This window comes from Amblyraja radiata, chromosome 27, assembly GCF_010909765.2.
Source record: "Amblyraja radiata isolate CabotCenter1 chromosome 27, sAmbRad1.1.pri, whole genome shotgun sequence".
In the NCBI taxonomy this organism is placed as follows: domain Eukaryota; kingdom Metazoa; phylum Chordata; class Chondrichthyes; order Rajiformes; family Rajidae; genus Amblyraja; species Amblyraja radiata.
The window spans coordinates 123,061-139,893 of NC_045982.1; the positions used below are offsets into that span (position 1 = coordinate 123,061).

A 16,833-nucleotide genomic window follows, 5' to 3' on the forward strand; every position below is an offset into this window, starting at 1 on the left:
CACGTTAAATAAAGTCACTCACTGGCGTCCGCCAACCCCGGAGACACCCATGGTCAGCCATGACCGAAGTGGGCCTAAGAAGAACACTGTATCTCGGTATGTGATAATAATAAGTCAATACCAATATCAATGTGACATTTCAAAAGTGGACAAAAATGCTGGAGTAACTCAGGGGGTGAAGCAGCTTCTATGGAGTGAAGGAAATAGGCAACGTTTCGGGTCAAAACCCTTCTTCACACTCAGCAGCTCCACCAGCTATGCCACTGTGCCGCACTCAATGTTTATTGAAACATAACTGTCTGATTGGAAAGGCTGATGTATTTGATTTAGTTGGTAAGTGAATCTAGCTAATCCAAGTGAATTTATTGTCATGTGTCCCTGATAGGACAATGAAATTCTTGCTTTGCTTCAGCACACAGAACATAGTAGGCATTTACTACAAAACAGATCAGTGTGTCCATATACTATAATATAAATATATACACACATGAATAAATAAAATGATAAAGTGCAAATAACAGATAATTGGTTATTAATAATCAGAGTTTTGTCCGGGCCAGGTTTAATAGCCTGATGGCTGTGGGGAAGTAGCTATTCCTGAACCTGGTTGTTGCAGTCTTCAGGCTCCTGTACCTTCTCCCAAGGTTAAATAATATTTCCTGTTGTCAAATGATATCAATATTTAGACTAATTCAACTTCCAGGCATCCCACCATTTTGTGCTATATTGTCCCTGTCTTATAGAATGGCTGCAAAGGAAATTTTGGAAACTATAGACGTAAGCCTAATATTTGTGGTAGACAAGTTACCGTGGAGGATTCTGAGGCATAAGATATACATGCATTTGGAAATGGGTTGATTTAGGATAATTAGCATGGCTTTGTGCATGGGTGATTGTGAAGGTCAGGGAAGTAGACTCTATGGACTTCCACAAGCATTAGATAAGGTTCTGCATAGTAGATTATTTTAGGTTAAATCGCATGGATCAACGGAGAGCTAGCTAATTGGATACAGTTTTAGCTTGATGGTCAGAAGCAGAGGGTGATAGTGGAAGGAACAGCTTTTCAGACTGGAAGCATGTGACTAGTAGTGTGCCTCAGGGCTTGGTGCTGGCCTATTGCTATTTGTCTTTTCTGTTAACAGTTTGGATGAGAATGTTGTGCAAGGCATGCTTAGTAAATTTACAGATGGCACTAAAATAGGTGGTATTGCTTGTGAAGGAGTTATACAGCTGAATATTAATCAACTGGGTAAATGGGCTGAGGAATGACAAATGGAGAAACAACAAACGGTACACAAAAATGCTGGAGAAACTCAGCGGGTGCAGCAGCATCTATGGAGCGAAGGAAATAGGCGATGTTTCGGGGCGAAACCCTTCTTCAGACTGAAACGTCGCCTATTTCCTTCGCTCCATAGATGCTGCTGCACCCGCTGAGTTTCTCCAGCATTTTTGTGTACCTTCGATCTTCCAGCATCTGCAGTTCCTTCTTGAACAACAAACGGTTGCTAGTTTACAAAAAAAGACAGAAAGTGCTGGAGTAACTCAGGGGGTCATGCAATATCACCAATATGGTGCGGGGAGGGGAGAACAAGCTTGAAGAGAAGAGGGGCTGGAAAAGTGCGGCAAATAATAGATGAACAAGGGCGAGAGGGGATGGTTGAACAAAGGTAGAGATAAAAAAACAATAGGTATGAACAATTGTGAAGCCAGAGAAAGGAATGTAGGGAGAGTGGAGAGGAGAAATAGGTGCAAGTCCAGATAGGGCACTGGGGAGGGGAGGGGTCATAAGTGATAGGAGTAGAATTAGGCCCTCCAGCCCATCATCTACTCCGCCATTCAATCATGGCTGATCTATCATTCCCTCTTATCCTGCCTTCACCCCATAACCTCTTACATCTGTGCTAATCAAAAAATTATCTATCTCTGCCTTAAAAAATATCCACTGACTTGGCCTCTACAGCCTTCTGTGGCAAAGAATTCCACAGATTCACCACCCTCTAACTAAATCAATTTCTCCTCATTTCCTTCCCAAAAGAACAGCCTTTAATTCTGAGGCTATGACCTCTAGTCCTGCACTCTCCCACTAGTGGAGACATCCTCTCCACATCCTATCCAAGCCTTTCACTACTCTGTATGTTTCAATGAGCTCCCCCCTCATTCTTCTAATCTCCAGCGGGTACAGGCCCAGTACCAACAAATGCTCATCATAGGTTAACCTACTCATTCCTGGGATCAATCTTGTAAACTTCCTCTGGACCCTCTCCAGAGCCAGCAAATCCTTCCTCAGTTATGGTGCCCAAAATTGCTCACAATATTCAAAATACGGCCTTACCAGTGCCTTATAGAGCCTCAGCATTACACCCCTGCTTTTGTATGCAAGCCCTCTTGAAATAAATGCTAGCATTGAGTTTACTTTCTTTCGATTCAACTTGCAGTTTAACTTTTTGGGAATCCTGCACCAGCACTCCCAAGTCCATTTGCACCTCCGATTTCTGGATTCTCTGCCCATTTAGAAAATAGTCTACGCCTTTATTCCTCCTACCAAAATGCATGACTCCGCACTTTGCTACGCTAGATTCCATCTGCCACTCCTCTGCCCACTTTATAACAAGAGGAGTCGAGTATAGGAGCAAAGAGGTCCTTCTGCAGTTGTACAGAGCCCTAGTGAGTCCACACCTGGAGTATTGTGTGCAGTTTTGGTCCCCTAATTTGAGGAAGGGCATTCTTGCTATTGAGGGAGTGCAGCGTAGGTTTACAAGGTTAATTCCCGGGATGGCGGAACTGTCATATGCTGAGAGAATGAAGCAGCTGGGCTTGTACACTGGAGTTTAGAAGGATGAGAGGGAATCTTATTGAAACATATAAGATTGTTAAGGGTTTGGACATGCTGGAGGCAGGAAACATGTTCCCGATGTTGGGGGAGTCCAGAACCAGGGGCCACAGTTTAAGAATAAGGGGTTTTTCTCACAGAGAGTTGTGAGTCTATGGAATTCTCTGCCTCAGAGGGCGGTGGAGGCAGGTTCTCTGGATGCTTTCAAGAGAGAGCTGGATAGGGCTCTTAAAGATAGCGGAGTCAGGGGATATGGGGAAAAGGCAGGAACGGGGTACTGATTGGGGATGATCAGCCATAATCACATTGAATGGCTGTGCTGGCTCAAAGGGCCGAATGGCCTACTCCTGCACCTATTGTCTATTGTCACTCTCCCAACTTGTCCAAGTCCTTCTGCAGAGTCTCTGCTTTCTCTACACTACCTGCCCTTCCACCTATTTGCGTATCATTGCAAACTTGGCCATAAAGCCTTCAATCCACTCGTTCAAATCATTAATATACAAAGCCATCCAGCCAACCTGCTATCCATGCAAGTATCTGCCCATTGATACCGTGGGCTCTCATCTTCCTTAAGGGCCTGTCCCACATTCACGACCTAATTCATAACCTTTGCCGAGTTTGCCCTTAACTCGCAGCATGGTCGTAGCAGGCCGTAATGCCAGTCATAGGTACTCGTGGCATCAAGTAGGTCGGGGCGTTTTTTCTAGCATGATGAAAAATGTCCACGAGTTAAAAAAGGTCGTGAATTAGGTCGTGAAAGTGGGACAGGCCCTTTAGCAGCCTTACATGTGGCACCTTGTCAAAGGCTTTCCGAAAATCGAAGTAAACAATATCTATTGACTCTCCTTTGTCTGTCCTGTTATTTACTTCTTCAAAGAATTCCAGCAAATTTGTCAAGCAAGACCATGCTGACTTCGGCCTATTTTATCGGGGGGGTGTTAAAGATTATTTCAAATGGGGTAGTTAAAAACTAAAACTGGAGAATTCAATGTTGATACCACTGAGTTGCAAGCTACCCAAGCGGAATATGAGGTTCTGTTCCGCCTGTTTGTGTGTGGCCTCACTCTGTCAATGGAGGGGGCCTAGAACAGAAAGGTCAGTGTGGACATGGCAAGGTTAGCATCCGGGAGATCCGGTAGGCCTTGGCAGAAGTGCGTGTTCGGCAAAACGGTCGCCGAGTCTACGCTTGGTCTCACCAATGTACAGGAGGCAACATCAGGAACAGCAACTGCAGTAGATGAGGTTAGAGATGACAAATGGGGTTTAATTCAGATACGTGGAAGGTGTTGTACTTTGGAATGTCAAATTTGGGTACAACTTTCACAATGAATAGTTGGGCATTGGGGAATGTTGAAGACCAGGTGGGCTGTTGTTTCTCTGAAAGTGACGTCACTTAGATAGATAGTCAAGGCAGCTTTGGCACGCTGGCCTTCGTCAGTAAGATCATTGAGTATTGAAGTTGGGATGTTATGTTGCAGTTGTACAAGACATTGGTGTGAGTATTGTGTTAAGTCTCCCTGTTATAGGAAATAAGGTATTAGCTAGAAAGAGTGCAAGTCGTTAATTGCAAGTCCTTTTCCTGTTGTGCTTCTTGAAAAAGAGGTCAACTTTTGTGAATCCCCATTCATCTGCTACGTCACTTATGTCCAGTGAAGAATAAAAAATCTCCGAGTCCCAGCAATCTCTTGAGTCCTGTGGCATTCTGAGATAAATCTCATCTGGCCTCTTGGGATTTATACAGTTTTAAACCCGCTAAAGCATGGAGTACTTCCTCTTTACGAATGGAGACTTGCAGTGAAATTTCATCTTCCCCTTCGCTCAATCCTGCAACTAATAAGTCTGTTTCGTTAGTGAACACCAAAGCTTGTATTCATTTCTGACCTCACCTGCACCTTTTGGTTCCACACATATTGCACATATTGACTTAACAGGCCCTACTCTTTCACTGATTATTCTTTAGTCCATATACTGAAAATGTCTTCATCTTTGCCTTAATCCTGCCTGCTAATGATATTCAAGTCAATATATGGCCAACATGACAAATTCAAATTGGATGTATTTTTATAAAACATTAAAGACACATTATAAACATAATTTATATCTTGTGTTTATCTTTATAGAGCCAAATCCTCCCATTGATGAAGTGATCAATACATCTGGCGTTGTGGAAAGATTTGTTGAATTTTTGAAAAGAAATGAAAATTGCACATTGCAGGTAAATGTTATAATAGCACACTCTTTATTTCAGATGCTGTGTGATGGTAATAGCAAGTGCTAAAGGGGAGGAGTGTCTTATTGCTTGATTTAATATACTTTGCTATGGTTGGTAAGAAAAGGGACTTGAGATGCAGATTGAAGATTGTTCACTTTAAATGTGGCATAGATTGGAGGTGGATAAGCTGCCTCTTTATTCAATAACAGCAAAGAATTGAGAGGGAGAGTCATAAATATAAAAACATAAACCTTTACCTGAGTTTGTAAATTGTATATGTAATAAATGGACCGTTGTTTCATACTATATATACTATCTATCCCCCTAATACGTTTGCAAAGGTTTGTCAGGTCCTCCATCAGCCTCCGCAACGCCAAATGTATTAAATTGCAGCACTGTGGCGCAGCTGATAAAGAAGTTGCCTCATAGCGTCAGAAACCTGGGATCGATCCTGGTTTCGACCTTGGATGATGTCTGTTTGCAGTTTGCACTTTTTCATGACCAAGGGAGTTTCCTGGTACTCCAGTTTACTCGAACAACCCAAAGACCTGCAGGTTTGTAGATTAATTGGCCTCTGTAAATTGCCTCGAGTATGTAGGGACAATATACAGACTAGCAGCAAAGTAAGATAACATTGAACTAATGTGAACTGTGATCGATGGTCGGCCTAGACTCGGTGGCCATAGGGCCTGTTTCCATTCAATTTATCAAAAACTGAGCCTATACTTACAGTCTCCAAAGCTGAAATCACCCATTCCAGGTAACATCTTGGGGAATCTTCTTTGCAATGCTCTCCAGTGCAATCATATCCTTCCTACTGCATCTGGTAGCAAGAATTATACAAAGCACTGTAGTTGTGGCCAAACTAATGTTTTATAAAGTTGTGCTGGGACATTCATAGAAACATAGAAAATAGGTGCAGGAGAAGGCCATTCGGCCCTTCGAGCCTGCACCGCCATTCAATATGATCATGGCTATCATCCAACTCAGTATCCTGTACCTGCCTTCTCTCCATACCCCCTGACACCTTTAGCCACAAGGGCCACATCTAACTCCATCTTAAATATAGCCAATTAACTGGCCTCAACTACCTTCTGTGGCAGAGAATTCCAGAGATTCACCACTCTCTGTGTGAAAAATGTTTTTCTCATCTAAAAGATTTCCCCCTTATCCTTAAATTGTGACCCTTGTCCTGGACTTCCCCAACATCGGGAACAATCTTCCTGCATAACCCCTTAAGAATTTTGTAAGTTTCTAAGATAGCAATGTTACAAAATTTTGAGATATAAAAAATCAAGTCTTTAATTTATCCCATCAGATAAAGCATAAAAAGAAGTTTAGTTTGACACCTAATTCACTTTCATATCTTCAGTATTAAAAAAGTTATGGCCATTTTTATACTCGGAAATTGGCATCTTGTTCCCTATTGCTTTTTCATTGACTTAACACAAAAGCTGTGATCGAGAACATTTAAAGCCGATAACTTTCTTAAAATTTAAGAGAACTGAAATAAATTTTCAGTTATTATAGATTGAAGCATTCTGAAACAAATATGAAACAATCTTACTTAGATGACTTGAAATTAAAGCATATAATTAGTTAGTTACCTAATTGTAGCTAATTACAAAATTCAATTACTAGATCTAAACATCTATCCATTTCTTAAGAATAGATTAACATTTTTAAATAGCCTAAGTGTCCAAATAACATTCACACAAGAATTCAGAATATAACATAATTTTTAAATCTCATTGTCATGGGTTTATATGCTAAATGGAAGGAATTTAATATTTAATACCTGTAAATTAATGGCCATTTAAATCAGCTTGCGAGTGGGATTTTCTGGAACGGGACCATTTGGAACGTTCAGGTGCGGTGAATTTAGTCCCCCATATCGGCAGCAAATACACTGCCTGTTCTTCGGGGGGAAAAATCACCGTTTCGCAACTTAAAATGTGAATTAAATACATCTTAAGAAACACTTTTATATATAAAAATAAACTGCTTAATTTTACCTGGTCCTCCATAAAATCCATCCCTGTTGTCGGCGTTGACGGCTTCAGAAGCTGATTTTAAAATCATTCCAGCGATTAACTTGTCGGGTGAATTTTTTTTTAAAAACACACAGAACGGCCGTAGGAACGATTCTTTAGCAACATCTTGCACTCCAACAAATATAATCCAGGACCAAGTCGGAAAAAAACGCATTTTAACCCCGCCCCCCCTCAAATGCGCCAAAATCGCGCACACGGCCAGTGGCAGAATTGCAGCGCCGCTGAAGGTAAGTTTTGTAACATACCTATATAAGATCCCCCCTCAATCTTCTAAATTCTAGCGAGTACAAGCCGAGTCTATCCAGTCTTTCTTCATATGAAAGTCCTGACATCCCAGGAATCAGTCTGGTGAACCTTCTCTATACTCCCTCTATGGCAAGAATGTCTTTCCTCAGATTAGGAGACCAAAACTGTACACAATACTCCAGGTGTGGTCTCACCAAGACCCTGTACAACTGCAGTAGAACCTCCCTGCTCCTATACTCAAATCCTTTTGCTATGAATGCTAACATACCATTCGCTTTCTTCACTGCCTGCTGCACCTGCGTGCCTACTTTCAATGACTGTTGTACCATGACACCCAGGTCTCGTTGCATCTCCCCTTTTCCTAATCGGCCACCATTCAGATAATAGTCTACTTTCCTGTTTTTGCCACCAAAGTGGATAACCTCACATTTATCCACATTATACTGCATCTGCCATGCATTTGCCCACTCACCCAGCCTATCCAAGTCACCTTGCAGCCTCCTAGCATCCTCCTCACAGCTAACACTGCCCCCCAGCTTCCTGTCATCCGCAAACTTGGAGATGTTGCATTCAATTCCCTCGTCCAAATCATTAATATATATTGTAAATAGCTGGGGTCCCAGCACTGAGCCTTGCGGTACCCCACTAGTCACTGCCTGCCATTGTGAAAAGGACCCGTTTACTCCTACTCTTTGCTTCCTGTCTGCCAGCCAGTTCTCTATCCACATCAATACTGAACCCCCAATACCGTGTGCTTTAAGTTTGTATACTAATCTCTTATGTGGGACCTTGTCGAAAGCCTTCTGAAAGTCCAGATATAACACATCCACTGGTTCTCCCTTATCCACTCTACTAGTTACATCCTCGAAAAATTCTATAAGATTTGTCAGACATGATTTACCTTTCATAAATCCATGCTGACTTTGTCCAACGATTTCACCACTTTCCAAATGTGCTGCTATCCCATCTTTAATAACTGACTAGCAGTTTCCCCACTACCGATGTTAGACTAACTGGTCTGTAATGCCCCGTTTTTTCTCTCCCTCCCTTTTTAAAAAGTGGGGTTACATTAGCTACCCTCCAATCCTCAGGAACTACTCCAGAATCTAAAGAGTTTTGAAAAATTATCACTAATGCATCCACTATTTCTGGGGCTACTTCCTTAAGTACTCTGGGATGCAGCCTATCTGGCCCTGGGGATTTATCGGCCTTTAATCCATTCAATTTACCTGACACCACTTCCCGGCTAACCTGGATTTCACTCAGTTCCTCCATCTCATTTGGCCCCCGGTCCTCTGCTATTTCCGGCAGATTATTTATGTCTTCCTTAGTGAAGACAGAACCAAAGTAGTTATTCAATTGGTCTGCCATGTCCTTGTTCCCCATGATCAATTCACCTGTTTCTGACTGCAAGGGACCTACATCCCGGGAATTAACCTTGTAAACCTACGCTGCACTCCCTCAATAGCAAGAATGTCCTTCCTCAAATTAAGGGACCAAAACTGCACACAATACTCCAGGTGTGGTCTCACTAGAGCTCTGTACAACTGCAGAAGGACCTCTTTGTTCCTATATTCGATTCCTCTTGTTATAAAGGCCAACATGCCATTCGCTTTCTTCACTGCCTGGTGTACCTGCATGCTTACTTTCATAGACTGATGTACAAGGACCCCCAGATCCCGTTGTACTTCCCCTTTTTCCAACTTGACGCCATTTAGATCGTAATCTGCCTTCCTGTTTTTGCTACCAAAGTGGATAACCTCACATTTACCCGCATTAAACTTCATCAGCCATGCATCTGCTCACTCACCCAACCTGTCCAAGACACCCTGCATTCTCATAGCATAAGCTAGTCCCATTTGCCTGTGTTTGGCCCATATCCCTCTAAACTACTCCTATCCATGTATCTGACCAAATATCTTTTACATGTTATTGTACCTCCTCTAACACCTCATACACACCACCCTTTATGGAAAAAGCTGACCCCCAGTTTCCCATATCACCTTAAACCAACTTCCTCTAGTTCTTCATTCTCCCACCCTGCAGAAAAAAATTTCACTCTATCTGTTCTCCTCATGATTATGTACAGCTCTATAAAATAACCCCTGAGCCTCCTGCGCTCCAAGGAATAAGGTAGTAATCTGACTGCTTCTTTTTCGCCAACTTTAACGATAAGATTTATTCTAAAACACCTTTGTTAATATTTGGTTTAAAAACAAATATTAACCTTGCTTTTATTCACTTTCTGGGCCCCACTCGCTCGGCTCGGCTTGCCTTGCTTTTATTCTCGACTTGGCTCGACCCCGCTCGCTCGGCTCAGCCCCCCTCGCTGGGCTCGGCCCCTCTATCAATGCCTCCACAATCTCTAAAGCCACCTCTTTCAGAACCCTATTGTGCAGTCCACCCAGTCCAGTTGACTTATCCATTTCAGCCCTTTCAGCTTCCCAAGCACCTCCCTAGTAATAGCCACTCCACTAACCCACCCCCGACTCTCTTGAATTTCAGGCATGTTGCTGGTGTCTTCCACTGTGAAGACTGATGCAATAAAGTTATTCAACTCCTCTGTCATTTCTCTTTTATGATCAAATAATATGAATGTATGATCAAAACTAAACACAGTCATCCGAGTACAGCCTCACCAATATTTTGTGCAACCATAACATAACATCCCTATTGGTCACACTGTGGATGCTATTTACATTTTATTTATTTTACTCCGACTATATGTTATTTCTCTCTTGTTAATTTCTGTAAGGTGTCCTTGAGACTTTGAAAGGCGCCCGCAAATAAAATTTATTATTATTATTACATTTTGGAACTGGAATACGATACAGACTGGTTTGTATACTCCTCTCTGCTTCTTGAAGGTCTGCTGCTTCATTGTGGGAGAGTTTATTGTCTTTACTCCCTCCTACTAAGCTTTCTATCTCTTTCCTGTATTCCGTCCCGTCATTGTTTAAGATTTGGCCTACCACGGTGGTATCTAGAAACCTGTAATTGGAGTTAGTGCAGAATTTGGCTGCAAAGTCATGAATGTATAGTATAGTATAGTATAGTATAGTAGGACATGGTAAACTCACATAGTCTCTTGCAACTCCTTCATGAATGAGCATTTCTTTTTCTCTACTCTTGGCCAATGTCCAGATCCATCAGACCCTTGTGTGAACACTTTTAGTGTCGCTCTCATTTTCCCATAATCACTTCAAATATATACCCCCTAGTCGTTGAGTTTTCTTCCAAAGTAAACCAGTCCTTCTTATCTACTATCTAGATGCCTTCATATTTTATCTGCTCCATTAAATCTGTTGACGTTTTCTTGTAAAAAGGGAACTTTGACTTAACCCATTTTCTTAATTGAAATTTCTCATTTTGATACATCCTTGTTAATGTTTTATTTAGACTTAAGTTCAAGTTCACATTTATTGCCACATGCACCAATTAAGGTACAGTGGAATTTGACTTACCATGCAGCCATACAAACAAAAAGAGCACAATACACGATACAATATAACATGAACATCCACCACAGTGGAATCAACATTCTTCACTGTGGTGGAAGGCAATAACTTTCAGTCAGTCCTCCTTTGTTCATCCGTGGTCGGGGCCATGAACCCTCCGCAGTTGCCGCTACGGATGGCCCGATGAACAGGCCCTCTCGTCGGGATGCTCGAAACGCCGACGTCGGGATGGACGGACACTCCGCGGCTTGGAGGTCCCGAATCGGCCGCTTCCTACCGGAGACCGGGGCTTCACGATGTTATAGGCCGCAGGCCGGCGGTCGGAGCTCTTCTCCAGCGATCCCCGGCTAGGGATCCCAGGCTCCGCGATGGAAAGTCCACACCGCGCCCTCGGCTAGAAGCTCTGCAGACCGCTGCTTCAGGATGTAATAGGCCACAGGCCGGCAGTTGGAGCACTTCTTCTGGCGATCCGCGGCAAGGGATCGCCCAGCTTCGCGATGGAAAGTCCGCGCTGTGCCCACTGCTGAAGCTCCGCAGACTGCGGCTTCAGGATGTAATAGGCCACAGGCCGGCAGTCAGAGCACTTCTTCTGGCGATCCCCGGCAAGGGATTGCCTGGGCTCCGCGATGGAAAGTCCACGCATCGCCCGCAGCTAGAAGCTCCACAGACCGCGACTTCAGGATGTCGTAGTCTGCGTGCCAGCGATCGGAGTACTTCTTCTGGCGACCCCCGGCAAGGGATCGTCCAGCTTCGCGATGGAAAGTCCGCGCTGTGCCCGCTGCTGAAGCTCTAGGCCCCAACCCTGGGAAAAGCCGCACCAATCCAAGCTGTTGGGTCACGAGGGGGGGCGGAATGCAATTTGGAGAAAAGTCGCATTCAACCGAGGTAAGTGACTAAAAAACAGTTTCCCCCCAATTCCTACCCCCACACGAAAACACACTTAAACACACTAAAACACACTTTTAGACATACTAAAAACAAACAGCTGCTCGTGAGGCTGCCGGCTCGCAGCGCCACCCGTCGACAAAAATAGATTTAGACACAATTTAGACATTACCTTAAGGTAGATTTAAACACATTTTTGACACTACCTTTCTAGGTAGTGACCAGACCTATATGTGGTAAGTGGGCGTACCACTGTTTGATACATTTAATTGTTCAAGGAGAACTAGAAGGGGGATCAATTAGCAGATTATTCAGTGCTGGAGAATGTAATGTTGATAATACTTTCTATCCCTTTGAATTGACGGTGTATTTACTGAAGTTATAATTTGGCAAGATTGAATTTGTCTTGCTCTCTGTGGGCAGGATAATTCTTCAAATGGTTGGCTAGATGTAGTGGTTATTTTCTCTGCAATGCAACGCAGGGCAGCACAATGCTATAGCAGTAGTGCTGCTATATTACAGCGTCAGAGACCCAGGTTCGATCCTGACTACAGGTGCTATCTGAATGGAGTTTGTACATTCTCTGTGTGACCTGTGTGGGTTTTCTCTGGGTGCTTCGGTTTCCTCCCACACTCCAAAGACGAACAGATTTGAAGGTTAATAGGCTTTGGTAAAAAATTGTAAATTGTCCCTCATGTACATGGTGATAGCTGGTCGGTGGGCCGAAGGACCTGTTTCCATGCTGTATCTCTAAAGACTAAAGAAAAAAGTCTAAAAACAGACAATATTCAGGCATGGCTGATAAATGATCAGCAGATGCATCAATACATCACAATACATGAAGTCACATATCATTGTGGCTTGGAAAATGAGACTTAATAATGCCAATATTAGGTGCCATAGTGGAACAGCGTTATTAGAGACATGCTGGAGCACAGGAAGCAAGAATTTAAAAAAAGCTTCAGAAATAATAAAATTGAGGAATTGGTTTGAACAGAGGAAAGGAAGTCCCAAACCACTCGGAATGGAAAAGTCCTGCTAATGGTGAAGATGAGAAGAGACAGCAAGGTCTAGCTGCACCGACAGCAATGTGGCAGATGGAGAATGATGTCGAAAAATGTAAATTTATCCACTTCTGTCGATAAAAAAATAAATGATACATGGATTTTACATGATGAGAGATGGGGAAATGTTAATGTTCAGATGAGTGTGAAATTTCTTGTACACAAGGTACTGCAGAGCAATATGCAGCCAGCTGGGCTTTGATGAAACCACATCTGGAGTGTTGTGCACAAAGTTAATCTCCTTTCCTGCTACAGGGTGAGCACAACACATTGGTCGGATCGGTTATGAGATGACAGGCCTGTCACATGAAGCATTAGGATGTCGGCTCATATGTTCAAATTTAGGTGAATGAGATGTGACTTCATTGAAATGTACAAAATTCTTTGAAGTCTTGACAAGGTTGATAATGGGAGGATATATTCACTTGTTGGTTTTCACTTTGTTTTTCTTTTCAAGTTTGAAGCAGCGTGGGCTTTGACAAATATAGCATCAGGAACATCTCTCCAGACCAAGGTGGTCATAGAGGCTGGTGCTGTTCCCATTTTTATTAAGCTACTAAACTCTGAGTTTGAAGATGTTCAAGAACAGGTAAGATGCCATATCCATTTTAACACCAGAAAGACCAAGTCTTGTTTTTTCAATGTCGGTATTTGTGAGTCCTGAAGGACATCATAGACCAAGTGTTCCCATGATAAAGATCAAATATCCTCTATAAAGCCCCTGACTATCGCCTTCCTATTTGCTATGGAATCTCTACCAATCCTTTGATCAGGACTCCTTGCTATTGGTTCTTCTGTTACTGATAGCAATTGTTAGTCAGAGTTTTACTCTACAGAAATGGGGCTTTAGCCCACCACATCCATGCCGACCTTTTTACCCATCTATGTTGATCCCATTTGCCTGCATACATCTTGCCTATTCCGTGTCTATCTAAATATCTCTTAAATATGATCATCATATTTTATTACTCTATCTATGCTTCTCATAATCTTATATTACTTCTACCAGGCCACCGCTTAGCTTCTTGTATTGCAAGGAAAACAAGCCCAGCCGATCCAATCTCTCCCCATAACTAAAGTCAAGCAAATCACACAAAAGGCTGGTGAACCACTTCTGTACACTCGAGTGCAACCACGTCCTTCTGATAATATGGTGATCAGAGCTGCACACAATACCCCAAATGCCGTGTAACCAGTGCTTTATAAAGTTCAAGAGTACTTATTTGTCATCCACACTGAATATGAACTAGATGCATAGATAGATACATAGAAAATAGGTGCAGGAGGAGGCCATTCGGCCCTTCGAGCCAGCACCGCCATTCATTGTGATCATGGCTGATCATAACCCGTGCCTGCCTTTTCCCCTTCCCCTTGATTCCGCTAGCCCCAAGAGTTCTATCTAACTCTATTAAATTCTCCTCCACTGCCTTCTGTGGCAGAGAATTCCACAGATTAACAACTCTGGGTGAAAACGTTTTTTCTCATCTCAGTTTTAAATGTCCTTTTTCCTGCATCTAGCTTGTCCAGTGCTTTTATAATTTTATATGTTTCTACAAGATCCCCTCTCATCCTTCTAAATTCCAGTGAATACAAGCCCAATCTTTCCTCATATGTGTTTTGAAGATGTAACTGGTAGATTAGAAAACTAAAAAGAGAATATTATTTATTTTGATTTTCAGACAGGTTTTGTTGATTTCCCACATAAGAGGTTACTGAACAGAACTAGTTTTGTTTTGTTTATTGTCACATGTACTGATACAGTGAAAAACTGCAGACACGGTGGACACAAAATGCTGGAGTAACTCAGCGGGACAGGCAGCATCTCTGGAGAGAAGAAATGGGTAACCTTTCGGGTCGAGAAGTCTGAAGAAGGATCTTTACCTGAAACGTCACCCATTCCTTCTCTCCAGAGATGCTGCCTGTCCTGCTGGTTACTCCAGCATTTTATGTCTACCAGTGAAAAGCTTTTCTTGTTTTCAAGAGAGAGTTAGATTTAGCGCTTATGGGGAAAAAGCAGGAACAGGGTACTGATTTTAAATGATCAGCCATGAACCTTGTCAAGGCTTGAAGGGCCGAATTACCTTCTCCTGCACCTGTTTTTCTATGTTTATTGTGTGCAATGCAGTCAGCGGAAAGACTACATGATTACAATCAAGCTGTCCACAGTGTACAGATACAGGATGAAGGGAATAACGTTTAGTGCAAGGTAAAGTCCGATTATAAATATTCTGAGGTTCTCCAATGAGGTAGATGGTTGGTCAGAACTGCTCTCTAGTCGGTGATAGGATGGTCCATTTGTCTGATAATAACTATTTAAAACATGTTGAATCGGGTTATATACTGCCACGTAGTACGGAATTTCCGTATTTTGTACGGAAATACGAGTAGAATACGGATGTACGGTTTTGTGTTGTTAAATACAGATTTTACTTCGGAGTCACGTGAGTGACTACGTGAAGAAGGCCGTCCAGGCGCACGCGCGTCATCTCTTCAGACACATTGCGCTGCGACCGCGGTAGGAGGACGGACCTCCAAGCGGTGAGTGAAAGAAAACCTGAACGTAAGTATTTTACTTTCATTTCAGGCTGCTTTTCTCCGTGGAGACTGCGTGCAGTGACACAGGCAAGTCTTATGTATGGAGAAAGGTGGGAGGAAGAATGGTAAGCGCACCGCAGTAAGCACTCAATAAGACAAAGTGTCTGAGAGTAGCGGGCGCCCGACTAAAAAGTCGATTGTAAAGAAATAACTATTTTACACGGGGGAAAAAGTCCCGTTGAAATCCCACAGAGGGAGCAAGGCCATAAAGAAATAATAGGCCTGGAAGACTCGGAGGAGTCTGAACTATAGAATTTATAAACTGGAATTCCTCATGGGTAAAACAAACTCCAGAAGGAGTATAAAAAACGCGGGCTTAAAGAGCAACCGCATGGAACACCCAGAAGAGGTTCTGGGAAACGTTGGCCCAGATTTGAGCCAGCGACCGAAATGCCTGATGATAAAGATGAATATATGGGCTGACCTGACACGGAGGCAGCACCAGAAATGTCTGAAAGACAATACAGGCGTTGGTCTACAGGAGACCCAGAATATGGAGCAGCACCCAAAAGTGGGCTGCCAATATACAGCTCAATGGAAGAGCTTGATGTACCCTAAAGAGGGACAAAAAAGCATAGGCTTATGAGAGAGCCATTGCATGAAATACCTGATGATGAATATCCAGGTGAAACCATTATGAGGAGGAATATCCAGAATACTCTGATAACGAATCATATAAGGACCAGAGCCCACACAAAAAAGAAATGTACCAGGGCTGGTCCATAAGTTCTCTAGTCCCAGAAAAAAGGGACAACCTCTAAAAGAGGATATAGCAGAAGTATAAATACCTGCTTTCCCATCATTTGGAAGAACCAAGGATGGACGAGATTGAGAACAAATATGAAATCCCACAGAATTGCGATCTGCTAGTAGTCCCATCTGTCAACAGTGAAGTGTGGAGTTATGGGCACTGCAGTATGCGTTCAAGAAATGAGGTAACAGCGGGTACTAAGAATGTGGTCAAGCATCACAGCATTGCCAGAAACCTGGAAGAAGGAAATGTGACAACATCACATCAGGATGTTATGGGAATGATGTGTAATGCACAATTTGAAATAAACTATTCGCAAAAATGCGATAAGACCTAACATACATCCTAAGTTTGCAGGGCTCTGTAAACCATCTAATATACAATTGCCATAACGAAGGCAATATTCATACCAAAGGGTGGCTGGAACTGGTGAAGGAACAAATCGCTCGTACCCGCATACACGATATTGGCGTATGACCCCAGGATGTGGAGGACATGGTTATTCCCACAAGGGGTAAGGTACAAAAAGTGACACCAGCAAATCCTGAGGTAGGTGGTTCTGGTTCTGAGACAAACATATCAGATGTGTCCTATTTACAAATTGGGGGGAAATTACAATTCTTCCTTATAGAAGGGCAACAAATAACATCTGATGCCTATATACTGTGCAGTATAATGGGGTTTAGAATTGAATTCTACCAAAAAACAACTTTAAAAAAATGAAAATTCCCCTACTCA

At 42.7% G+C, this 16,833-nt stretch overlaps 1 protein-coding gene across 3 annotated transcripts in view; it reads left to right on the forward strand.

Annotated features, from left to right (window-relative positions):
- kpna6 (karyopherin subunit alpha 6) overlaps nt 1–16,833 on the forward strand; it is a 72,614-nt gene that overhangs the window by 33,584 nt on the left and 22,197 nt on the right. For all 3 annotated transcript variants that reach the window (XM_033044797.1, XM_033044798.1, XM_033044796.1), the window contains exons 5-6: nt 4,951–5,045; nt 13,207–13,338. In XM_033044797.1, the coding sequence (XP_032900688.1) occupies nt 4,951–5,045; nt 13,207–13,338 (227 nt within the window). The remainder of the gene's footprint in view (nt 1–4,950; nt 5,046–13,206; nt 13,339–16,833) is intronic.